Source organism: Tachypleus tridentatus, unplaced genomic scaffold (genome assembly GCF_004210375.1).
Source record: "Tachypleus tridentatus isolate NWPU-2018 unplaced genomic scaffold, ASM421037v1 Hic_cluster_2, whole genome shotgun sequence".
NCBI lineage: Eukaryota > Metazoa > Arthropoda > Merostomata > Xiphosura > Limulidae > Tachypleus > Tachypleus tridentatus.
Window position 1 is genome coordinate 24,462,127 of NW_027467782.1, and position 26,635 is coordinate 24,488,761.

At 31.8% G+C, this 26,635-nt stretch overlaps 1 protein-coding gene across 6 annotated transcripts in view; it reads left to right on the forward strand.

Annotated features, from left to right (window-relative positions):
- The window catches only part of LOC143243223 (serine/threonine-protein kinase atr-like), a 36,844-nt gene that overhangs the window by 692 nt on the left and 9,517 nt on the right, over positions 1 to 26,635 (forward strand). The window contains exons 2-9 of one of the 6 annotated variants that reach the window (XM_076487056.1): positions 1,634 to 1,841; positions 6,280 to 6,422; positions 7,142 to 7,247; positions 11,093 to 11,243; positions 11,510 to 11,600; positions 16,066 to 16,128; positions 18,849 to 18,914; positions 23,455 to 23,546. In XM_076487056.1, coding sequence (XP_076343171.1) covers positions 6,357 to 6,422; positions 7,142 to 7,247; positions 11,093 to 11,243; positions 11,510 to 11,600; positions 16,066 to 16,128; positions 18,849 to 18,914; positions 23,455 to 23,546 — 635 coding nt within the window. In that variant the 5' untranslated portion in view covers positions 1,634 to 1,841; positions 6,280 to 6,356. The remainder of the gene's footprint in view (positions 1 to 1,633; positions 1,842 to 6,279; positions 6,423 to 7,141; positions 7,248 to 11,092; positions 11,244 to 11,509; positions 11,601 to 16,065; positions 16,129 to 18,848; positions 18,915 to 23,454; positions 23,547 to 26,635) is intronic. The other 5 variants (XM_076487057.1, XM_076487060.1, XM_076487058.1 and 2 more) reach the window with 5 other exon arrangements.

Below are 26,635 nucleotides of genomic sequence, written 5' to 3' on the forward strand. Positions count from 1 at the left end.
AGTTTATTTTGCCAGTTACAACTGTCACTGCCAGAAACAAAGATAAAACTGTCAAAAATGTATGAGTGACCTATGGTCAGATCTTTGAAATTGAGATCAACGTTACTTTTGTCAGTCTAATTAACAATATTTTTGCTAAGAGTATTCTTGGACAGCATGAATTTATATCTAATAATGTTTTTTTTAATAGATATTAAATTATTTATGTGTATCTTATGAGTGCTATAAACTTAACAGTAACATTCAAGAAGAAATAGTTTGAATTATTAGAATAATTTGTTTTTATTTACCGTACATGTTTACTTAGCTTATGTGCACTGAAGTCTTGTCATAGCTTTCAACAAATATAATGTAATATGAAAAACATGAATGTTAAAATAAACTATAATCCACTTTTGCATGTTACACCAAATGTTATAGCATTAAAAATACCAGTTGAACAGTGATTTTGATTTATATAATTATATAAGACAACATTGTTTGTTTTTTGAATGCTGTGCAGTGTAAGACTACAGTGTTACTGCAATAGTAAATGATGCACAGGCAGATAGGTTTAAAAAAACTGCATCTAGGTTGAGTCAGGTGTCTAAAGCTCTGTTTGGTTGGTTAAACTTGCTCTTAGACTGTGTCAAATGTCTGTAGTTTTTACTTTGGCACTGTAAGTATACAGACTGCTAAAATAGAGACTATACGAGGATAGCTTGTATTTCACACACCTACTAAGGTGCATTATGCTCACATATAGCAGGAAATGACTTGCTTCTTATTGTGCCAAGAACATACCAAGTGGACCAACAATATAAGAATAGTAATTTTACAAGTGAGCTATGTCTCACCCTGCTACCACATAACAGCTATGTGCTTATTTGATGAGTATCTGAGAGTCAGGTTAAATACCATATTCATATGGAGACATTGTACATATGATGGTGATTCAAGTTGGTGTTGACAGCAATGAACATTGGAAGACTTTGTTTTACGATCTTCTGATTGGACTACTAATGCCTTAAATTCTATTATCCTGTGTTCTGTCACATAATGAATTATGATTTTCATTCTAACTGTGTAGAAGTAATCAGTACATCGTCTTCAAAAAGAGGGGATTGAGTGAAGTGTGTCACCAGTCTTCATATCCATTGTTCATGCATGAGATACTCTTGTGAGCTTCATCACATCCTATGAAATAATTCAGAATACTGAAAATGCCCTGAAGGTATTTGTTTTTAATGGAGTGATTACTGATGCCTTAGAACTTAATGAACATTCTGATTTCGAGTATACAGCATCAGTGCTGTACTGCCTTTGTTGTTCATGGTGGTTGTCCTACATATTAAGATGAAATCCCAGAATTGTGGAGGTGTAAAGATGACTGATTTATACCAAAATGAACTGAAAATGTGAGCTGAATAATGTGTTCACAGCAGTTTTGCGTTATCATAGATGTTATAAATTACAAGAATCTATGAAATATTTTGCTGCATATTTTAGTAGTAGAATTTTTAAAAGCAAAATGGAATGTGAAATAATTTTTTAACGTTGATAATCAAGGTAGATTTTAATCTCACTAAAATTTAGAATTAATATGTGTTATTATAAAAGAAAAAGCAAAACTTTTATGTATTTGGGTCTATAGATCTACAGAGAGATTATGGCTGTTCTAAGCCATGTTGACCAAGCTGAACAGAGCAAATTGAAGTTTCATGAGAAGACTGACCTTTGCCACTTGAGTGCCCAGACTGTGTTTTCAATATTGGATTGTTTAACGGTTTGGTGTCATCAGTATTTTGTGATGTTGAGATCTAGTAACCAGAATAACTCCAAGCCTGCAAATAAAGGGAAAGGTAGTTGGAATACTCATTAATTAATCATGAGCTTAAGTTACTGGTATTTTATGTTCTTTTCTTTGAGAAATTAAAGACTGTAAATATTATAAAACAATTAAAATGCCTGTTCTAGTCATTGATTAACAGCCTTATTTATGTTTTTACAACATAAAAATGTCACTTTGCTAGGAAATAAGTAATGATTTATTAGGGTAATAATTTCAAAATTTGAAGCAGAGTTACCAGAATATTTTCTCATGTAAAATAATTGAATTTACTACAAGACTTTCATCTGTAGAAGCTAGTGGTGGTAATAACTTTTGGGTAACAAATTTTCTACAGTGTTCTTTAAGAAAAATTAATTTCATTATTAGTCTAGCCTGTATTTCTAAAACTGTTGTGTTGCCTTTTAGATTCCTTTAGGTAGAGGAGAAGGTTTGTCCACTTAGTTGTTGTTACTTTCTCATTGTGTAAAGCATCATTCTTTGGCTACAGGTTGAGATCCAGTCATATATATTTATATACACACACAAAACATTGTGGTCCAATAACCCTAACCACTAACATGAGATACAGGTTTCATGACTGCCTAAATCCAACCTTGGCTACCTGGTTGAGGCTAACCTATACGAATGATTACTCGTATTCTGTTCCACCTTGGATATAAAAATTAAGTTTCAGGTGAAGAGCATATCTGTTCTGGAGGTAGTTCAGTTCTCCCACTCTTGTACTATTCTTTTCTTGGTATACTCCTGTTCTATGAAGACACTTTCTGTATGGATCATGCCTGCACCAGCCCCTCCACCTTCTTAACATGGGATTCTAGTGTCAGTAGATGGTATATTTCGAAAGTTAACTGAACATGTATTTTCGATAATACTTACCTTCACTGACACTCTCCTGTTCTACCTTCCCACTAAAACCAAATGTATTTCTCAGAAAAAGTGACTGTGTTGTCAGGATGAGATGGTTATATACAGTACCTAGTTAGAAGGCACATTAAAGTTTGTGGAGCAGTTTGCTAGTTAGAACTTGTCTAAGGTATTTAAGTTGGGTATAAAAGACTGAAGTTAGTATTTTCAGTGCTTAGATGGGCAAAATATGGAATCCTTAGAAATCATGAAATAGCTGTAATGTCTGCATAGGTAAGTATTATTGGAAGTGCATTTTAGTTTAAGAAAGCATTAGTTTCCATTTTTGATACATTACCATCTAAACCCTGAGTTTGACTTATAGTTTAATGAAGAGCAATTGAATATTTTAAATGGTAGTGTGTACACAAACCTATGTATGTCACTTAGGTCTTTAACATTCAAGAGATGTACAAACAAGTCATCATGTTCTTTCAAGAGCTGTAGTTTGTGACAGGACCTTTTCATCCATGTAGCAAGTGTATAGTTATACTGTGACTTAATCTGGTGCATTATATTCAGTACTGTGTGGTCTAACTTTCATGCAGTATTAAGGACTTAACAATGTTTAATCCTTTTACAATGGGTCATGGATCAAAGGCCATCTTGTTGTGTTTGTTGACTTGCATTCAAGATTGTATTGAACAAATATTTTATGAATTTATGTCAGTAAGTTTGGAATCAAATTGTAGATTATAATTTTACTATTTAATGTTATGTATGAGTTAATTTCTTAGTTTAAAAATAAGTATTAAAAGAACATAAATATTGATTTTAGTGAGTCACATGTTATGTTTAATGCTGCACAGTTTAAAATTAGATGTTTGTGGTGTCAAAATACTAAGTTCACAGTTTCATACAAATTAGGAACTCAGATTACTAACTTTGACAAGCTAGAATATAAAATAAAAGGTATGAGGTCTTTAACACAGTGGGCTCTATTCAACTCTTTCCAATTTTGAAACAGTCCATTATATACTCTTACTACAGTATATGACATGTGAATAACCAATCAGTAGCTTAAGATGTTCCTAAAGTGGTTTTAGCTATTTTAATCTTCGAAAAAGCTAGTGTTCTTTCAATCTAAGTTTTCAAGGAGTTTGGTTGTGTCTTTAGTCTGCTCATAGTTTCATATATTTTAAAATTGATATAAATCTAGTTACTAAGTGGAATTCTATGGTATCAGTGTAGTTACTTATGATTTTTTGGTTATTCAACTGTATGTATAAAACCTAAAAAAAAATTGTTTGATATCCTCCACTTGTGAAATTTCAAAAGGCTTAGCAACTTATGTCCAGCAACAACCAAGTACAGAGATCGTAGAGAGAAGAGATAATTGTTTGCTTTTCCCATTTTTTTTCTATATTTTAAGAAAAGTTTAATAATTTATTTCTAAATAGTCATAATGTATATACATATATATAATGTATAATAATTTAAATGTGTCTGTATATTACAAAATACTAGTCCACTAAAACACAGCCAAGACAGAAAAGACTAAAGGTCAGTTTTATGTTACTGGATATGTAATATGAGAGCACCAGATCAATGCAAGTTGCACAATGCTAGCTAGGCATGACTGGAAGGTCAGTAACATAATAAATATATATGTAACATATAGCATTATGAGACTTAGTCTACTTAAACTAAACATTTGTATTTTCATGTTACAATATGTCATCATCATAGCACTAAAAAAAAAAAATTATTTATTTCCTAATTTTTTAATGATAGTTACAAAGCTAGTTAAGTGACAGACCCCACAGCTGGAGTGTAGAAAATAACATAATGTATAAAGTTTTGCTGAAATCAAACATCTGAAATATATTTGGGAAGTTTTAGAGATTATGCAAATAATATTTGAGATTTTGGGATGAAGAACAGTTTTAACTCATAACATGAAATCACTTTGCACTCATACTAGTAATGAAACAGACTCAATTTTCACAAACAGATCTTTTATAAAAATAGTTCATGAAACATCTGATTTTTGTAAAAAAATACTTGTATCTGTACTAATGTCTACCAGATTTTGTGAAGGTACATGTGCTGTATCAAAAGTTATAGTACAAATACTTAATGTGTGCAAATGTGTAGATGAACTTGTATATTATACTGAGTCTGTAGCAAAAGGGCTAAATGACTGCTAGTTATCATAATTTTTTCCTGATCTGTCTCTAGCAAAAGCTATCCTTCATATATAAAATGAAGTAGCATGTATAAACTATCTGTTACACCTTATTCATTGATATTTGTATGTAACTTCTAAAAATATGTAACCTGTAAACTTTAGAACTACATTGATAATGAAGAGAAATTCATCTTTGTATGTGGCTTATGTACTTGTATTGTATATTGTGTCTTCAACTTGGTTCACTGATGAAAACTTTGACTGCATTTAACAGAAACAAGATATGTCAGCAGTCTCATTTGAAAAATCTGATAAGCTGACAATTTTGCAGATTTTGGTTTAAAGTGGAGAAACTATAGAATGATGTGTTGGAGCTTTCATCCTGAAAGGAAGCAAATGTGATGATTGTTATGGTATAAATAAAACCAGAATTTACAAAATATTCGATTTCTCAAAACAAGCAAAGTAAGTTGCAGTTTAATAATAAAATGATCTTGTGGAAACCACCAAAATGTGTTGCCAACTTGCCCTTGAAAGTAGAAATTCAGCTAATAAATGATGGCAGAGTTTCAATGTTGAATTCATTTGCAATTTTTCAGTTTCTGTGCCACATCTCCTTTAGCTCTATATATATATCAACATACTCCATGAAATGCTTCAGTTCATTGTAGAGTCAAATTATTGCAACATCAGTATTTTGGGATTCATCTTTAGTGGTTTTTATTGTTTTTCTGATAAGCTTCAAAGATCTGAAGTTGTTTACATGTACAATCTGTACTATTATAGTTCATTCAAACTTTGCTGCTTTCAACATCTGTTTTGTAACTGATATCAACTTCTGTTTAGAACTTTATCGTTAAAATAATAGATAAAATTCCAAATTATTGTGCTGTGACCAATTTTCTTTTGACTTGATGGAGGTTGTTAAGATTTTGTTATTGACAAATAAAACCCATAATTACACATTTTGCAAGGTGACCTGTTTTTCTTGGACCTGACAGAAATTTTTGTGATTCTATTCTTTACATAATAAGACATGGTTTGTAATTATTGGTGACCTAATGGAGGTCCTATGGGTTTTGTTCTTGACAGAATAAAACGATTCTTAGTTGTTGAGATGTAATCTGCTACTAGGACCTCAAGATGGCTGTTTTGGTTCTGTTGTTAACAGAATAGAATTATTCTCAGTTATTGAGATGTGACCCATTACTAAGACCTCATGATGACTGTTGTGGTTCTGTATATTCATAAGCTCATGCATAGAATGAATACACCAACTTTCCTTAATCTATAATAAATGTTTTACATGTAAAGACAATGTATTTTTCGTTTTTTGTGATTTGCTTTTGCTAATGCATGAATTGACAAAGTTGTTATTTCTCTTGTGGACCCACATAATGATCCCAACTATAAGTCTGTTTATGACTTCCTGAAGAGTGTTCCAGAAGACCTTTTAGCTCCTTTGTTTGTCAAGCTTATGCTTGGGCTTTAATGTATTTAGAATTATCAATCAAGAATAACCAAGAATCATCACGGCTACAGTTGGCTTTCTTGCAGGTAAATAATTTTGAAATGATATCTCTTGTAATTTTGTATAATAAGATATTAATACTACTAAGATTACATCACATGCCAGAATATTCTGTTTGATTTCAAATGACAAAATAATAGTTTAAGGAAAACAATAGATATTGGTAATTTTGCATTGAAACAGATTTTAAGTGTGAATCTGCAGTGTGTGTTATGTGAAGTTGCAATATTCATGAGATGAATAGAAACCAAACTGTGTAAAGTTTAATACTTACAATCTTTCAATGAGCTAATTGTATAATAAAATTCTGGGCTTGTACCTCAAACTCAGATTTGTGCTATAACTTTTGCTACTGTCAGACTTACATCTTCTGTAGTACAACTTTACATGCACATATACATAAAATTATAGCTCTCAAAGAATATTTTCAGAGTACTCATGTTAAAATGTTTTTATTTTTTATTGTTTACACCTTTTCTCCTGATAATTTGGTTCATATCAACAAAATTTCCCATTATTTCAATGGTACTGTCACAGGGCAGACTCAGTGTACCTTATTTCTGATCCTGTGCCTCTCCTTACCTGTTAATGAACTTCAGAATCACTCTTTATAAGAATAAGGAATCTAAGAATATTCAGTATTCAAATGCAAAAAATGTTTTTATATATATATAGGATGAATGCATTGTTTTTTATTACTACTTTTTTCAGTTGTGATCAGTATGCATCTATTTTTTTGTCTTAGAAACTGTACATCCTCCTTGATGAACCAGATGGAGTGGCAGGAGTAGCAGCATCTCGTCAAGAAGACCCCACACTTCATGATTTGATTCTAGGTCATGAAGCAACTGGTATGTAAAAGTAAATATTTCTTTATGTATGTAACTGTTAACCCTTTCCAGATGGGTCATGGGTCAAAGGCCACATCATTGCACTTGTCAACTTACATTCAAAATTTTATTGAACTACTATTTTATAACTTCTTAAGTTTGGTATCAAACTGTATGTTAATATTTAAATTTTCATATTATACGTTATTTAAAAGACACCTAAACATCGATTTTTGTGTCATGTGTGTTTGATGTGTTTTTTATCTGATTTTGAGTTATCTGTGAACTTTTAAATTTGGTTATTTGTTAGTAATTCAAATTAGCATATACTAAGGTAATTAGAGAACTGATTTTGTGGTCTTTATTTACTGAGTACTAACTTAAACATAATTAAATTTTATCCTGTGTATAGTATTATCTACTAATTGATTTGTTCCCAGTTGGTACAGCAGTAAGTTTATAGATTTACAATGCTAAAATCAGGGGTTCAATTCCCCTCGGTAGACTCAGCAGATAGCCAGATGTGGCTTTGCTATAAGAAAACATACACACACACACACACACACACTAATTGATTTTTGTTGTTTTTTATAAACTGGTAAGTCTATAACCTAGTTATTTTTGGTGAATTTCTGTTTTCTCAATCACTATGATTTTCTTTTACACAGATATACTATCCATTTATTTTATTAATTCAAGCTATGCTATTTTTATTAATCTATTCTATTACATTGTATCCAACATAAAATTTATACAATTATACACTTGTGCTTTTAATGTTTTAAAAAGTTGTCCAAAGATGATGAGAAGTCTTCATGACAACACTGGTATTACTGATGATGATGTTTTTGCTTCCAGCATCTCTCTTCATCCTCAGATAACTTAACTCTGGGTGTACAAGCTAAAGAGGCATATTGAAAACTTCTTAAACAGCTTACCTGTTTGCTGTGGATGGACATACTTTGTCAGCATTCAAAACTCTAGTAAAGTATAAAAGCAAAATGGGGTACAGTTGATTTCAGATCTTGATAATGCCAATAGAAAGAAATAATTAATTAACATTATTGTTGAAGCCATTCAAGTTGCAGTACTTTTATGCAATGCTTAGTTGTGGTAGTTACACATGAAAACTGGCTCTAAAAATAAACAAACTGATTTTTGCTAAAGCAGTGAAGCAATGTTTTACAGTTTATTTCTGTTGTTGCCTTACAGAACATTGGGAGCTTTGGCGATGTAGGTACAAGTAATCTAAAGAGGATTATTGGTGATGGACTTAAAGATGATGGAAATGTTTTAATTCCATCAAAGAAATATGCTTACATGCTAATTTTAGCTACAGCTTATGAAGTCTCTTTTGACAAATCCTGTTTTTTTAAATATTGCCTTTAGAATTAAGAACTTAAAACTTGTATACTGTTATAATATGCATTATTAGCTGAGATGTTTATGCTATTCTAATTGTTATAACAAATTAATTAAATTTTGATTGTGAGACACTAAGATCTTGTGTCATGCCAAGTAAGTAATACTTTTGGCGATCGGTTTATCTTTTTCAGAACAAGCATCATAGTGTGAGAATTGACATTTGCTCAGTAGGTAATACCCTCTTCTCTAACTCATTTTCCATTGCATCAAGAGCTATGAAAGTTAACATAATTTCTTATAATGTTGTAATCACTCACACAAAGCATAACTTTTATAGTCTTCGATCTCATTTGGTTACACATCCCAGAAATTGTAAATTTGTAAATCAGACCCAATGTGACATGCCCACATATCACATCCTCTTGTTTCAGAAATTGCCAGTAGTTATCTGTGATGTTTAATACCACATTATGTGTAAATAATAGAAAGCCAACATTCTAAGGCTGGTGTAGAATCTCTAGCATCAGGGAAACATTTGCTGAGGCTTTGTTATCTTAACATCTTTTATATTTTGGTTTTCTGATTTACTTGCTCCTGATTATGATATAGTGACCTAATTTTAATTCACTAACTTGACAGGTTCTCTTCTGCCAAAGAAAATCCACAGTCAATTTAATGAGACTCCGACAAGGGGATCATTGTGATTATCAAATGGTACTTCTGTACGTGAAATCAGAAAACATCGTGTTTAAGTGTGTATCTTTATTAATAACTGTTTATACATACCCTGTTATTCCATCCTTCATTGTGTGCACTAAAGAGAGGTTTTTTGTGCACTTTATATTTTTAATGTGTTTAGTTATTCATTATGTAATTGGGCTGTAACAACCAGTTTTTTGTGTCTTAAATATGAAATGTATATTCTTGCTCACATCCAACAAAAGGTCTGGAAAACTGGCATCTTGAATAATTTCAGTGTCTTTGAAATACTTCTCTTGCTGCTGTTTATGAGCTAAGTTCTCATCAACAAAGTTTTGCAGGCACATGAATTCATATTTTCTTTACTAACCAAACATTTCTTTCTGCTGTAATGGTACTGCTAATGTGGGAATGTTTCTTCTATGTCATTCTGAAATCAAGTATTGTATTAGTTTTGAAGCTACAATTTCATATTTAGGCTGAATTTCTCTGTTATTTTATTTTGTTGTAAACAATTTTATTTTACTCTGTGATGACGACAAAACCCACTTGTAGAGAAAATATATATGTAAAACGGCTGGTATGAGTAGAGAAAGCTATGTACAACGATGACTGAAGAAGGTCGAAACATTGTTCGCTCTTCTACATAATGCTTTCTCTACCCATACCAACAGTTTTTACATATATAATTTTTTTATACTGTGTAGTGTTTCAAATTTAATTTAAAACAAAATTTATCAGAGTGTTATGCATCAAAAGTTAGATCTTTCAACCAACTTTATTGTTTTGACAATAAAGCTTGAAGCTTCAGACAAGTCATAATTGTCGTTTTGACATTAAAATTGAAGCCTTGTACCATTGTTTTGGCACCAGAGTTACAGTTTCACACTTAGATCAAATTTACTTGAATCTTTTGTAATGCTTTGAAACTACAGCTCATTTTGAAAGTCCAGTTGGACATTCAAACCAAATTTCATTGTTTTTTAGTGTTTTAAAATTATTATTTTATTTTCAGACTATACCCCATTTTACTTTACATTGCTTTAATATTACTACTGATAATTTATGAAATGAATGTATTTGTTCTGTTTTTAATAGTAAGATGTATTTAAAGTAAAAAATTACATGTTGATATATTTGGTAATTATTATATAGTGGTCTCTTTGTTTGTTTTTAGTTCATAAATTCATATATGTGTATATATACATGGGTGCTCTTATCTTAAGCTATTTGACTTTTGTTAATTTTGTTAATCCCCACATTGCTATTTTAACCTTGTGATAAAACAAGAATACATGAAGTCACCAAAGACAAGTGAAGATATCATTTCACATGTATTTCAGATAACTTCTGGAACATTCTAATTAACAATTATTTAAATAGCAAGTTTTTCTCCTTGGTCTTGTGGATATATATAAACAAAATCTGTCATCATTATATCTAAATTTTAAATGATTCATTAGGTGTAACCTTTAGAACTCTTACTATTGTTAAAAATAAATTTGTTGTTTTATTGCTTGAAGTACTTAAATATAAGATCAAATTGTTTGATAGATTGTTTAGGCAGAATATTCATGATGAAACTTTGTGGAATGGATGGCTACTGCTTGTTGTGAAGACACAAGTGTAGAGGATGACATTTCAAAAGTCTTCCGCCTTTAGTCTTAAAGACAAAAAGCAGAAGACTTTGGAAACGTTGTCCTCTACACTTGTGTCTCCACAACAGGCAGTAGCTATCAATTCTACAAAGTTTCATCAAGATCAAATTGCTGAATTTCAAATTCTGTTATCATGTTTGATAGGTCAACTACAAGATGCATTTTCCTGTTATGAAAGAGCTGTAAACGTTAAATCAGACACAATTAGTCACCATCGGGGTCTTCTTCGATGCTTGATGGGTTTAGATCAGTCAAACACAGCACTTACCTATGCTACTGGTCTTCTAAATGAGAGGTTTGTGTTTGTTTGTTTTATGCACACTTTTTAAGTTATTTTCATCCAACAGGAAATAGAGTTGCTTTCTTAAACATGGGTATTTCTTCTTTTTATAATTTGTCTAGCTATACACCTGACAGGAAATAAGATTCATTTGTTAATTATAATTATTTTCTTATATTCATAATGCTTTGTACTAGCACTAACTCTAAATAAACTTCGACATTTTCTGGTGAAAAATGTGAAAGTTTAGATAAATTTTCTTTGTTGCATTATTTTTATAGACCAGAATGGTCAAATGAGATAAATCCATTTCGTGTAGAATCAGCATGGAAGTTAGCAGACTGGGACGGCCTTTCTGAGTTCCTAAAATCAGTAAGTACGATAAGATTAAAAGTATTTTCAAATTTTAAATTAATGTAGTGGCTAGGATGATTTGTTAGCTACATTCATTGGCACAACTGTTTGAGCATAAATGTCTTCTTTATTTATACTTCTGTGCATAAATGTCTTCTTTATTTATACTTCTGTGCATAAATGTCTTCTTTATTTATACTTCTGTGCATAAATGTCTTCTTTATTTATACTTCTGTGCATAAATGTCTTCTTTATTTATACTTCTGTGCATAAATGTCTTCTTTATTTATACTTCTGTGCATAAATGTCTTCTTTATTCATACTTCTGTGCATAAATGTCTTCTTTATTCATACTTCTGCACATAAATGTCTTCTTTATTCATACTTCTGCACATAAATGTCTTCTTTATTCATACTTCTGCACATAAATGTCTTCTTTATTCATACTTCTGCACATAAATGTCTTCTTTATTCATACTTCTGCACATAAATGTCTTCTTTATTCATACTTCTGCTTCTTTATTCATACTTCTGCACATAAATGTCTTCTTTATTCATGTCTTCTTTATTCATACTTCTGCACATAAATGTCTTCTTTATTCATAAATAAATGTCTTCTTTATTCATACTAAATGTCTGCACATAAATGTCTTCTTTATTCATACTTCTGCACATAAATGTCTTCTTTATTCATACTTCTGCACATAAATGTCTTCGTTATTCATACTTCTGTACATAAATGTCTTCTTTATTCATAGTTCTATACTAGTTTAATTGTTCTTCTGATACAGAAGAGCATCGTAAGTCCTCATTTATCTAAAGAAACTGTCCCAAGAGACATATCAGTTTGATTTGTTAAAACAGTGAGTGTTTATTTATCTCTTATTATGGAAAAAAAAATTAAAAAACTATTGTGCCTGCAACATGTATAATAAAATTGCATCATGATAAAATAAACTATAATTTGTACAATTTACAGAAATGAATAAAACATTGTTTTACAAGTAGTAAGATTAAAGTTTGTCATTTTTATATTCAAACTTTTATTGATTAAAGTTTCAATTAATAATGTTTTATACAACACATTGAAAAACTCATTACTGCCACTTCACTGGAAATTCGTGGTTTCACTGAAAGTCTTTTCACTAGAGATGTAGTACTGTAATATAAATAACAGTGAATCTTGTTTGTTTTTTTTATTAGAAATTTGTTTAGAATAGCACTTGCTAATAATACCAGGAGGTTCAATGACCCTTCTTGTAGAGCTGGCTGTCTGGCAGCAAGTAGAGGAGAAATCCTTTACTTACTTTACCAATCGACTTCTGTTTATTTACTGTCCTGTTGACAAGCTCGTATTTTAGTTTTACTGCTGTATCATACAGTTTCCTTTCTTCTGAATGTTGTGAGGAATACTTTCTATGGTTGTCACTTTTGCCATATTAATGCACGTGGAGCCATATTCTTTCATTAGAATTGAGTGGATATGGCAGAGCTTGTTAACTGTCTCATTTACTTTTACCCCTATGTGGTATGGCACACAGTGACAGAGGATGGTCTTACTATACAGTTTCTTTATTTCTGTCATCCATATGGGAAAATACTGAATTACTGATATGATACCTTTCCTATACTAACATAATTGCTTTCCTAGAGTTGCGTTACACTCTCTTTGTATAAATTTTGCTTATCACTAGCCTTGAGACTTCTGTCCAGATTCATGTTTCCATGCAAATAAGTATGCAACAACCCTCCAACAGTAAGAGAGTAACACACTTTTCTAGCACAGCTGACTTCCTCCATTCTGAAGTATACAATCATCATTTCATGACTGGGCAGTTTATAAGCATTGGGTTTGTCTGTTGGCAGATGTGACAGCTTTTGTACAGCAAGTGGTGGACAAGTTCATGAAGCCTCTGCCTTTCTTTTGTACATGACATATCTCCACTTATGTTTCTTGTTTGAGATGGAAGGAATTTTGTCAGTTTTTTTTATTATTACCTGCATCCTAATCATGTACCAATGCTGACTTGAAACTACCTAAACCTTTTTTATTCTTTTGTACAATTTAGTTTCCTCAAGTTTGTTTCATTCACCTTATTTCTGTAGAAATCTCCAATCTTACAATGGTGTTTTGGTGCATGCTCTTTTACTTATCTTTTCTACAGTTGTGTGTTTATCTTCTTCAGCATTATCCTTTCATATTTGGTTGATTTGTTGCTACCATTTGTTAGGAGCATAATGCCCTTGTTACTTAAGTCCTTTAACCCCACCCCTATTTTGTTCTCATATGTTTTCATCTGCCTGTGTAGTTTTACTAAAATATTGTAAAGTGTTTCATTTCTCTGTATTCTACATGGTATATCTCCCTTTCAGTGCAGTATGGAAGTTCTTGCAACTTACCAGTTTCTAACTGCTGGAGTGGTGGACCATGAAGGCTTCGTCAAGTGCATGACAACTTTCAATCAGTAGAGAGTAGGGTGGTGGTGCTCTGCTAGTGCATATAGTGTGTATCCTTTTACTACTGAGCAATGGATGAAAAATTCCCAATATTGTATGGTTTTCTGTTAAACAAGTCTGCCTCATGCATTTTACTCCTGGCTAACTTTTTCCCACATTTTACTATCACTTGAATATCAGTTCTCATGCAGTCTTGTGTTTGAGTCACATATAACCAGTCAGCATACGGCCTCCCATGTATGAATGATAGGGACCCTACACCTACCATGGACCAGACAAAAATTCCTGACACTACATGGTTTATGACTGGAGTTGACCCACCATGTTTGCATTCCCTTTTTTTTTACCATTTCCCAGGTGTTAAGTTCTCAGGTAGCCTTTTCTTAGTTGTGTACTGGGTCTTCAAACATTTGCCGTATCTAAGTTGCCAGAAAAAATGTTGCTTTTCCTTTCTGCTTCCTGCCATTGAAGTAAAGATTTTTGGGACCCTTCTCCTTCTGTAGACTAGAAGACATGTATTCAATACTACCTGGTTTTGGACTAGAGTTAACCTACCATGTACTTTCTATTGCACCTAGCTACTACACCATCAAGCATATCCATTTTCCATACTGGACTTGTTTTCTTGGTGACACGTATCTTCACTACAGGTGAAGACTATACCCTGCATGTGTGTTCCTATGCTTTTGTAGTATAGGGTATTGTGCTCCAATTGTTTTCTTCAGGCACTTTCTGAAGGGAGTTCACCTAAGTTGCTTTTGTTTTGGTTTCTCCACTGTTTTAGTGTGGGATTTAAGCTCTAATGTGAGGGTAGGTGAGATATTGTATTGAATGTTAAGGTTTTCCAATGTTGAAAATGTATTTCGTATAGGTACTTACCTCTGTCACACTTCCCACCCTTCTTGTTTACTTCCAGTACATCTTTAATTGAGTAATTTAAAGTGATAATTGAATAATTATTATAGATTATGCCAGCTGTGCTAGGATAGTACATCACACCCCTATTGGTGGAAAGTTGTCTCATGCTCATTTTTATACTACAGTTCATCAATAGCATGTGGAAATGTGAATTGAGGTGTGAGTCTCAAGGCTAGTGGAGAGTAACAAATTGTGCATGTGGAGGGCAGTACGACCTGAAAAAAAAATTGTTATGTGAGAGGATCTAAGTTTTTATTGCAAGTACATTTATGGTGTTGGAAAATTTTAACTTTATACAGTACTGCCTGGAAATTGTTATCAGATATTATGTCATGGAACTTTCTATTTGCAGTTCATTGTTTTCCATAATCTAGAAAACAGCTTGTTGTGTGGCTTCCATCTCTGTTCTTGAACTTCTTGTATAAGACTTTTAAGTTTCACAAGAAGAATGTGTTGTTTTGCAAGACAGTAAGTACCCAGTCGTCTCTCTGTTTAATATAGGGACCATTTGTGAGTGCGATGACAGATCACTGCTTACATTTTAAATAACTGCTGACAAAATTTTTCTGATTCCCTCTTTGTCTTCTCTCTCTATTTTCTGTTCAGGTTAATTACCACAGATTTCAGTGGTACCAGATGTTTATTTAACATGAGGAACTATGAAACAAGTTGGTGATCAGTTATCTTAATGGTGACTCTTTAACATAGGTCCAACCATAACTGTATCTTTAGGTGCCATTTAGGTAGTCTCTTTCTTGATTGGTATCTGTAAATCATTGTGGAGCTGTAATTTCCCAACTAAAAAGGACAGTGGTTCAATGATGAACTTTCTAGAAAAGTTTATTTTTATTATTTTACATTTAACTTTGAAAAGTGAAAATTGCTTGATTCTGCAGAACACTTTAAGGCATTATAAACAAGGGAGAAAATACAAAAGATTAATAATTGGTGCAGCTATGTGTATTTTAATAGTCAATATAGTTTCAGTTAAAAGGTAATAAATGAAGTTCATTCTAAGAATGTGTATATTTTTGCCTGCTAATTGTTCCATGTTACCTGTACCTTAGTACAGTTTTGTAACTCCATTTTTTATTTATCAAATTTTTAGCAGATTTCTTCTGATAACTGGGGAGTTGCAGTTGGAAAAATTCTTCTTTCTGTTAAAGAAAAGGTATGAGAAACTTTTAATAACTAATATATAGTCATTTATATAACAAGTTTAATATGTAGTAACTTATGGATGACACTTTTTTGCCAAGTGCCCTTGTTTCTTAATTAGTAATTGTAAAAATTACTAATTAAGAAAGTAAATTTTAAAGTTAGCTTATTTACAACAAACAAACATACTTATCTCAAATAATAGGAACGTTTATGTTGATCTTTCCAGTGGTGGATTAAAGGTTGTATGTGCTTAGTGGCTAATAATCTTTGAGGGTCCTACAATGGGCCTCCATTAAGACCATAAGCCCTAGGGCTGAGCCCCTTCTAGCCCCAACCTAAATGACCCATTGGATCTTTCAATTTAAATTATATTGTAGACTTTAAGAAAATGTTTATTGTGTTGCACTCTTGGTTTCACTCAGTGTCAAGCCTCTGACATATTTGTACCACACACTGCAAAAGTAATTGTTGAGCATTTTAGTCATCCTAAGTGGTGCTCAGCAATAACATATGGTAAATGTACATTTTTATTCTTTAAGTTATGTTACATTTTGAAATTTGAATGACAGTATGATTACTTTCTAACATTTAATGTAGAATATCCTGTTTGTGAAATAAAATTTGGCATCAACATTATCCATGTCTGTTCTTCTGTAATTTCAAAAGTAAATGTTGAGTTTTGTTTCTTTGTGCAACTTTTCAAACTGGAGACAGGCAAATGATTGAACAGAGACCACTATTTGCAATATATGATGTATGGTCAAAAGTTCTAAGACTTCACTTTTATTGCACAGAACAATGTACATACATCAGTATTATATTATATCCCGTTCAAAGTAATCCCTCCAGCTAATACACACTTGTCCTGATGTTCCTGCCATTTTCGAAAGCCTTCAACTTTTGTGTGACTAAGTTCTGCTTTCACACAATTGTGGATGGTTGGAATGTCATCAAATCACCTTCCTTTCAACTTAATTTTGATTTTGGGAACAGAACAAAATCACATGTGGCAAGATTGGGAGATTACAGGGGTGTGGTATCACAGGAATGTTTCTTTCTGCCAAACGTTCTTGAACAGATACAGCACTATGTGAAGGTGCATTGTCGTGACAGAGAAACCAATAATCATTTTCCACAGCTCGCAGCAGTTTCTTCTAATTTCTTCCCTCAAGCAAATTAGGACCTTTTTATAAAATGCTTGGTTAACTGTCTGGCCATTAGGCACGCATTCATGATGAACAATACCTTGAACATCAAAAACACGATCAACATTGTCTTTACATTTGATCAAGACTGTCATGTTTTTTTGGAAGTGGTGATGATGGAGATTTCCACTGGGGTGACTGAAATTTCGTTTCAGGGTCATAACTGTGTACCCATGACTCAATCACCAGTAATAATGATGTTGATGAAATTTGGATCAATTTCTAGCCTTCTTTTCAGATCCTCACACACTTGTTGATGGTGAAACTTTTGGTCATCCATCAACAGCCTTGGAAAAATTTTGCAGACACTTGACACATGCAGAGTTTTTCAGCTAAAATCACATGACATAATGCAAAGGAAATGTTCAGTTTGTCAGCAATTTCATGAATAGTTAATCTTTGATGACTTTGACTATTTTCTTTCATCTTAGCAACCATTTCATCAGTGGATGATGTCGGTGATTGCCCAGAATGGTCGTCATCTTTGACTGATTTCTGGACATCTTGGAAGTGTTTTATCCACTGATAAACAACAGTTTTACTTAAGCAATCATAATTAAAAGCAGTTCTTAACATTTCAATGATTTCTGTTCCTACTGTACCATTTTTCATACAAAATTTGATGCAAACATGTTGCTTTTATTTTCTGTCCATTTATATTTCAACAGAAGCAAGAGATGCTTCTGTCTTTGAACACGGGTATAAGGTCTGGATAAGTGGTTTATCCGTGAGGTAGATCACTATTTGTACTTTGTACACACCTCAGTAAAGCTTACTGCCTCTGTACTGGCACCTGTAACAGAAGAAATCTTTTTGATCAGAACTCATATATAAGATATATCAAGTTGTTTATGAGTTATGTTTGGAATATTATTGTGTGAGTAAACATTCAAATAATAAATAATATATATTAAAACAAGAACACTTGAGTTCATGTCCTTTTTAAGTCACACAGTTTGAAAAATTATGAGTTCTCTTACATAGTAAAAGTTGAGCTAAGATTGTCCATTTCATTGATTCCATAAACTGTAGTGGAAAACTATTTTGTAATTTTAAAACAAATCGTCTTTTTTTTGCTATTACTTATTAGTCAAGAAAATATAATATCAACAAAAGTATCATATTTTGTAATTGTTATTGTATGTATGTATATATATTATCTACACTGTATGAATATTCAAACTAAATCTACATCATGGGAAAAGAAAATGGCTCCCTTTAAAGAACTATGTACATCTACTTATTGTAGTTGTTGTATATAGTTGAAATCTAGTCATTTATTTGAAAGGGATGAAAATAAGTATGTGTATCTGTATCATAGTAATAGTTCTTAGTTTAAATTTAGCTATTTATTTGAAACAGATTAAAATAAGTATGTGCATTTGTTTATCCTAGTTATGGCTTTTATTTTAAATCTAGCTATTTATTTGGAACAGGTGACATAGAGATTTGCATCTGTTTACCTTGTTTGTTGTCAGGGTGTTTTAGTTTATTGTATATATATATATATATGGATTCTTTGTAGTTGGTGTCTGGGACTTGGCAACAAATTTCAATAACAAACAAACAGCATACAGTTCTCTTGTTTCAGGTAATAATGTATTAAAACAATTAAAATGTATAAACAAATGTTTTTTTCATTATTTGCTAGCACAGTTGTATCTAGAGCATTAAATACTTGTCTTCTTTTCATCAAAATCCACATAGCTTGGTCCAGTTACTTTAGAATCCAATTTACAAAACAAATTAATTCTTGTCTTCTATGTTGTTACAATATAGTTTGTGATAATTTCAAGTTAGAAATCACCAATATATGCTTTTTTATGGCTAAACTCACAATCACACAGGCTAGATCTATCTGTTCAATCAAACTAACCCAAACTACATTTTTGACACACATTTATAACCTCACAGAGGTCTTAAACATTCTTCACATTATGAGTTATTGTGATAAAATAATATTCAATCAAAACAATGAGAAAAATTTAGAAGTTTCTAATAAAATAATGCAATAGTACAGCAAGTATAAATCACAGTCTGTGATTCGTACACAGAAAAGTAATTATAAACTACTGCTACTAAAAATAACTAAATTGAACACTCTCTCTTATACTACTTAAGTAATAACACTTACATTAAACTTAAACACTTGTGTGGATATAACAATAAGCTTCTCTTTAAGAAACGTGTTTACAATTATTTTTTGTACTATATACAAAGACTGTTTCCAGTTCATCCAAAAAATCTACTCATACAGTCTTGCACCAACATTTGCAGTCCTCTTGTTGGATTCAGTGTGGGACCAGAAGTTCTTGGGGTACAATACCTAACTCATGATTATTGCACAGTCAGTTTTATACCTCTGGATCTTTGCAAGTGGTTGATGATTCATTTGGATGATGAACTCCTTCCATACAGACTGTTGAAGAAGTTCCAAATGTCAGTATGGTGGCCAAACACTTCTTGAGTCACAGATCTCACTGCTCAGTGTCTTTCTGAACAGATCCCTGAGTTTCTTCAGATGGTTACATCGTACACAGTGATGGTGGTTTTTTTGCAACATTTTTCTCATCAAGAAGTTGAATGCTGCCGCTGAATTGATTAATCCAGATGGCATCTTTCTTGAATTGGTACCATTCATCAGGTGTCAAAAAGGCTCTTTAAACTTTGCCAATACACTTTTCTGAGATTGACCTTAGTGAAGAACTTGGGCCCATTTATTTTCACTGCAATAGCATCTGGGTTGCCCATAGGTTTGGAGCCAAATTCTGTCATAAAGTTTATTTTCTGGAAATCTGTACAGATGGTTGTGAGACATTCATGGTCTTCATGATTACCACCAGTGAACAGTAAACTTAATTCAAAGGCCCAGTTATTCCAGCTTCTAACATTACTTTAACTTTTAGCTTAATCAGGCTTTTATTATGTAGAACATTTGGTAGGGCTTCACTTTGACTGAGTTCTTGGTCATAGTCACAGTCTGTCTGGCTTTATCTGTCTGTGGAGACAGATGCACACTGCTACTTCTTTCTTCAATTTGTCATTAATTTCTTCATTGATGTTGACACTTTTGTACATGTCATCTACACCCAGTGGTCTCAGATTTTCATATTTTTGTGTGTGTGAAAATTACTAACCTTCAGATGAGTTTGTTGTGTCTTTAAGGAACAGAAACCTTCTTACTGAAATGTTAATCCTTCGACTTCTTAGGTGTTAGTTGTCCAATCAAGTCCATGGCAACTGTGTTGGATAGCACTCCTATAAGAGACATTTCATCTCATGGCTCTATGGCTACATTCATTCTAGGTAGAGTCCCTTTATTTTGTATGCCATCTTCTTTATTCCTTGGTGTCATTTCACAAGTTACTTGTTGGCCAACTTCTTCATTACTTGAGTCTAGTGCTTTGTTGGTACAATGATCTGTTTAACTTCTGGTAGAAGTGCTTTGATAGATCTGATACAGCACTTCCTTCTGATTCTCTGTTCTGTATATCCTTTTTTTCCTCATTTTTGTGCTCAATTGTCTCTTAGACATTGTTTCAAAGTTTCATCATTGAAGGGTCTTTCTTCTGTGCTTCCTTCAATTCCCATAGACATACATACACAATGTCACTTTTTGAGATTTGCAGAGGGTTGATGTTTTGCTTGCTTTTATTTTTTTTTAATTATTGTGGTGACTGCAGATACTTCATCAGCCTCCTTTCTGTCTGGTTTTTTCAAATTTCTGTTGTCAGGTATATTGCTGATTACCATGTCATAAATGGGTGCTTTCTTATGTGTTGTCTCAAGGTCTCCCACATAGTATGGAGTTTCCCCTTTATTGTTACTATAGGAAACTTTCTCACTGTCCCATCAGTCAGCACACATATATGTACTTTTGCCATTATCTGGTCATTTGATACTAGAGTAATTCTCACTTCTGCTCCCAGTGTTTCATTTCACTGTCATGTTTTTGTTGCCAAACATAGTGTTCACCTACTGATAAGTTGTGATTGATCCGTTTGTTAATTTGAACTGACTGTCATTCAAGTACTGTTTAATCATGAATTATTTTATGTGATTTCTGGCAACAGTGACAATCATTCTTCTCTAGTATCTTACTAGCACCATCTTTGTAGGTAACTCTAACTGCTTGATTTGAGATTCTTGTTGGTTGCAAACCTGCAATCATATCACAATATGTCTCATTTTCTAACAAGTGTAGTATCTCCCATTTGTCTGACGACTTCTTGTCACCTGTGGTGGCATCCTGCTTGTAATCCCTCTTCTTGGCTTTGAATGGTTATGATTGATTTGCCTGTTATGTTCTCCCCATGGGCTTCCACATACTATTTTGCCAGCTTGATCATCTTTATCATGTCATTTGGTGCTCTTTCTGGTACAAAAAATGACATGTAAGTGGAGTACATGATAATGAATTATTCATCTGTTAGTAGGTTTACCAGTCCTTCAAAACTATCTTCACACTTGGCCATGTAAATTCACCTTGTGAAATATTGCTGTAGACATGCCACAAACTGAAATATAGTTTCTCTAGTGTCAACTTTGCCTTTTCTAAATTCTAACAAAACCATCCTATGTAATTTCATTGCATTTCAGCAAGGCAATTTTAACATATTCTAGTCCATGGCATCTTCTGATATTACACCTACATACACTTGTAGTCCTTTTACTGTGAAAAGGAAACTAAGCGAAAATGTCAAATTGTTTTGTCCCAGTTTTGACCTTGAGGGGTGAATCCTTCACTTCTCATTAGATCATTCATGTTGTCTTTCTATTCATCAAGTTTTGTCAGCCCATTGTTAATGATCCTTCAATTTGCTTGTTAAACTTAGTGACTTCAAGTTGTACTGTTATATTCTCTTTGTTTTTAGTCTCTCCTCTCTCTCAGTTTCCAGTTTTTCATTTCTTTTTTCAGCCTTTCTTTTTTTTTTTTTTTTTGTTGTTTGTTTCTCTCTTTATGTCTTGTTGTTGTGTAACAAACTCTCATATATCACCATCTTTAAGGCTAAGTTATTTGCCCTTCACCATCCACTTATCAAAGCCAGTTAAAATGGTGTATATGTGGCCTCTACAATATTTATTCTATTGCTTCAGCTGTGAATTTATAGGCCTATGCTTTACAGTAAGTGTCTGACTTGTTGGCATTTCAACAGTGAAGAAACAGCATAGAGTTCACTTTTTTTTAAATAATAGTAAATTAAAGCAAGTCAAACATATATTCAAATGTTCATTACACTGTTGGCTATTACAGTTGTATCCAAATCTTTAAATTGTTGTCTCCTTTTCTTAAAGCTCACACAATCTTGTTCATATAATTTTTTACTTTGTTGTTACAATACAGTCTGTGATAATTTCACTTCAGAAATAACCAGAATACACTCTTTATGGCTAAACTCCCACTCAGACTGTCTAGATATATCTAAGTGACCAACTCAAAGTGCATTTTGGATGCATATTTGTTGTCTGAAAGAGGCCTCAGTTGCTTTACACAATGGTTTTCATGGGATATTATGATGCAATAATTTGTGATAGTGTGTAAAGGTTGTTGGAAGGTTCTACTGACATGATTCAGCAATATACAACAAGTGCCAATTCACAACAATTTAATCAAAGTATGATACATGCACAGCTACGTAACAAACCTGTGGTAAACCATCTCCACAAAAAATAAGTGAATTTAACACCAAAGATGTATTCAAACTGTTTAAATCTACCTGTTCATTGAGAGCATATGAAAATAAGTTCATACCATGAATGTGATGTTATGTAGAAGATCTTGTAACATAAATTTTCAATTAATTTTGATTTTTGCCATTGGTTATAATCATACACAACATTATAGCAAAGTTCTTGAGAAAAACTTAGTTTCCTTCCTGAGTTTTAAAGTATAATCATAGTATAAATAAACTTTTGTATCTCCATAAGAAAATAAATGCTTTAATTAGCAAAGATGTATTTCCAACATTCAAGTGCAATATATATTTTTTTTTATATGTTAGTAATGTAAATGTATTTGGAAGAAGTGAAGAGGCATGTCACTTAAAGATTATTCATGTCTCTAGGAAATATTCAAAATACTTTTTGATTGATGTGGTAAATTTTGTTCCACCCTTGACTATCTCACATAGTGTAAAATTGTAAGAACTCAGCAGATGGGACCTTTATCAGCAGCCTCCATGGAAAATGGTGCATACCAGCGTGGATACAGTCACATTCTCAGGTAATTATATTAAATCTCCATTTATATAAAAGTATAAATCACCATACATGTTATCATGTTCTTAAGTAATTTTTTATATCTACTTACAAGGGAATAGTTAATACCAGTGTGGATTCCACCATGATCTCAAGTGATTGCAATTGATTTTATTTCTATTTACAAGATAAATTGTATGTACCAGGGTAGATATAATGTTTTCACGTAACTGTTTTTATCACATTATAAGAAAAGTGATGCATTTCATGCTTACAGAATTAAGAAATAAGAGTTTAAATGAAAGTAACTAACAAAGGATTAACAATCATATTGACAAAAGTCTTAAAGTAATGGGGACAAAATAAACTGAAGAAGCAAAAATATACAAGTTCTGAGGTTACATGGAGAATGGTACATATCATTGTGGATATCTTTGAAGTAATTGTTTTAATGTCTAATTACATGGAGAATGGTACATATCATTGTGGATATCTTTGAAGTAATTGTTTTAATGTCTAATTACATGGAGAATGGTGCATATCATTGTGTATAACTTTGAACTAATTACATGGAGAATGGTACATATCATTGTGGATATCTTTGAAGTAATTGTTTTAATGTCTAATTACATGGAGAATGGTACGTATTGTGGATATTGTGAAGTAATTGTTTTAATGTCTAATTACATGGAGAATGGTACATATCATTGTGGATATCTTTGAAGTAATTGTTTTAATGTCTAATTACATGGAGAATGGTACATATCATTGTGGATATCTTTGAAGTAATTGTTTTAATGTCTAATTACATGGAGAATGGTACATATCACTTGTGGATATCTTTGAAGTAATTGTTTTAATGTCTAATTACATGGAGAATGGTACATATAATTGTGGATATTTTGAAGTTATTGTTTTAATGTCTAATTACATGGAGAATGGTACATATCATTGTGGATATATTTGAAGTTATTGTTTTAATGTCTAATTACATGGAGAATGGTACATATCATTGTGGATATCTTTGAAGTAATTGTTTTAATGTCTAATTACATGGAGAATGGTACATATCATTGTGGATATCTTTGAAGTAATTGTTTTAATGTCTAATTACATGGAGAATGGTACATATCATTGTGGATATCTTTGAAGTAATTGTTTTAATGTCTAATTACATGGAGAATGGTACATATCATTGTGGATATCTTTGAAGTAATTGTTTTAATGTCTAATTACATGGAGAATGGTACATATCATTGTGGATATCTTTGAAGTAATTGTTTTAATGTCTAATTACATGGAGAATGGTACATATCATTGTGGATATCTTTGAAGTAATTGTTTTAATGTCTAATTACATGGAGAATGGTACATATCATTGTGGATATCTTTGAAGTAATTGTTTTAATGTCTAATTACATGGAGAATGGTACATATCATTGTGGATATCTTTGAAGTAATTGTTTTAATGTCTAATTACATGGAGAATGGTACATATCATTGTGGATATCTTTGAAGTAATTGTTTTAATGTCTAATTACATGGAGAATGGTACATATCATTGTGGATATCTTTGAAGTAATTGTTTTAATGTCTAATTACATGGAGAATGGTACATATCATTGTGGATATCTTTGAAGTAATTGTTTTAATGTCTAATTACATGGAGAATGGTACATATCATTGTGGATATCTTTGAAGTAATTGTTTTAATGTCTAATTACATGGAGAATGGTACATATCATTGTGGATATCTTTGAAGTAATTGTTTTAATGTCTAATTACATGGAGAATGGTACATATCATTGTGGATATCTTTGAAGTAATTGTTTTAATGTCTAATTACATGGAGAATGGTACATATCATTGTGGATATCTTTGAAGTAATTGTTTTAATGTCTAATTACATGGAGAATGGTACATATCATTGTGGATATCTTTGAAGTAATTGTTTTAATGTCTAATTACATGGAGAATGGTACATATTATTGTGGTTGTGGATATCTTGAAGTAATTGTTTTAATGTCTAATTACATGGAGAATGGTACATATCATTGTGGATATCTTTGAAGTAATTGTTTTAATGTCTAATTACATGGAGAATGGTACATATCATTGTGGATATCTTTGAAGTAATTGTTTTAATGTCTAATTACATGGAGAATGGTACATATCATTGTGGATATCTTTGAAGTAATTGTTTTAATGTCTAATTACATGGAGAATGGTACATATCATTGTGGATATCTTTGAAGTAATTGTTTTAATGTCTAATTACATGGAGAATGGTACATATCATTGTGGATATCTTTGAAGTAATTGTTTTAATGTCTAATTACATGGAGAATGGTACATATCATTGTGGATATCTTTGAAGTAATTGTTTTAATGTCTAATTACATGGAGAATGGTACATATCATTGTGGATATCTTTGAAGTAATTGTTTTAATGTCTAATTACATGGAGAATGGTACATATCATTGTGGATATCTTTGAAGTAATTGTTTTAATGTCTAATTACATGGAGAATGGTACATATCATTGTGGATATCTTTGAAGTAATTGTTTTAATGTCTAATTACATGGAGAATGGTACATATCATTGTGGATATCTTGAAGTAATTGTTTTAATGTCTAATTACATGGAGAATGGTACATATCATTGTGGATATCTTTGAAGTAATTGTTTTAATGTCTAATTACATGGAGAATGGTACATATTATTGTGGATATCTTTGAAGTAATTGGATATTACATGAAGTAATTGTTTTAATGTCTAATTACATGGAGAATGGTACATATCATTGTGGATATCTTTGAAGTAATTGTTTTAATGTCTAATTACATGGAGAATGGTACATATCATTGTGGATATCTTTGAAGTAATTGTTTTAATGTCTAATTACATGGAGAATGGTACATATTATTGTGGATATCTTTGAAGTAATTGTTTTAATGTCTAATTACATGGAGAATGGTAGATATTACTGTGGATATCTTTGAAGTAATTGTTTTAATGTCTAATTACATGGAGAATGGTACATATAATTGTTGATATTTTGAAGTTATTGTTTTAATGTCTAATTACATGGAGAATGGTACATATCATTGTG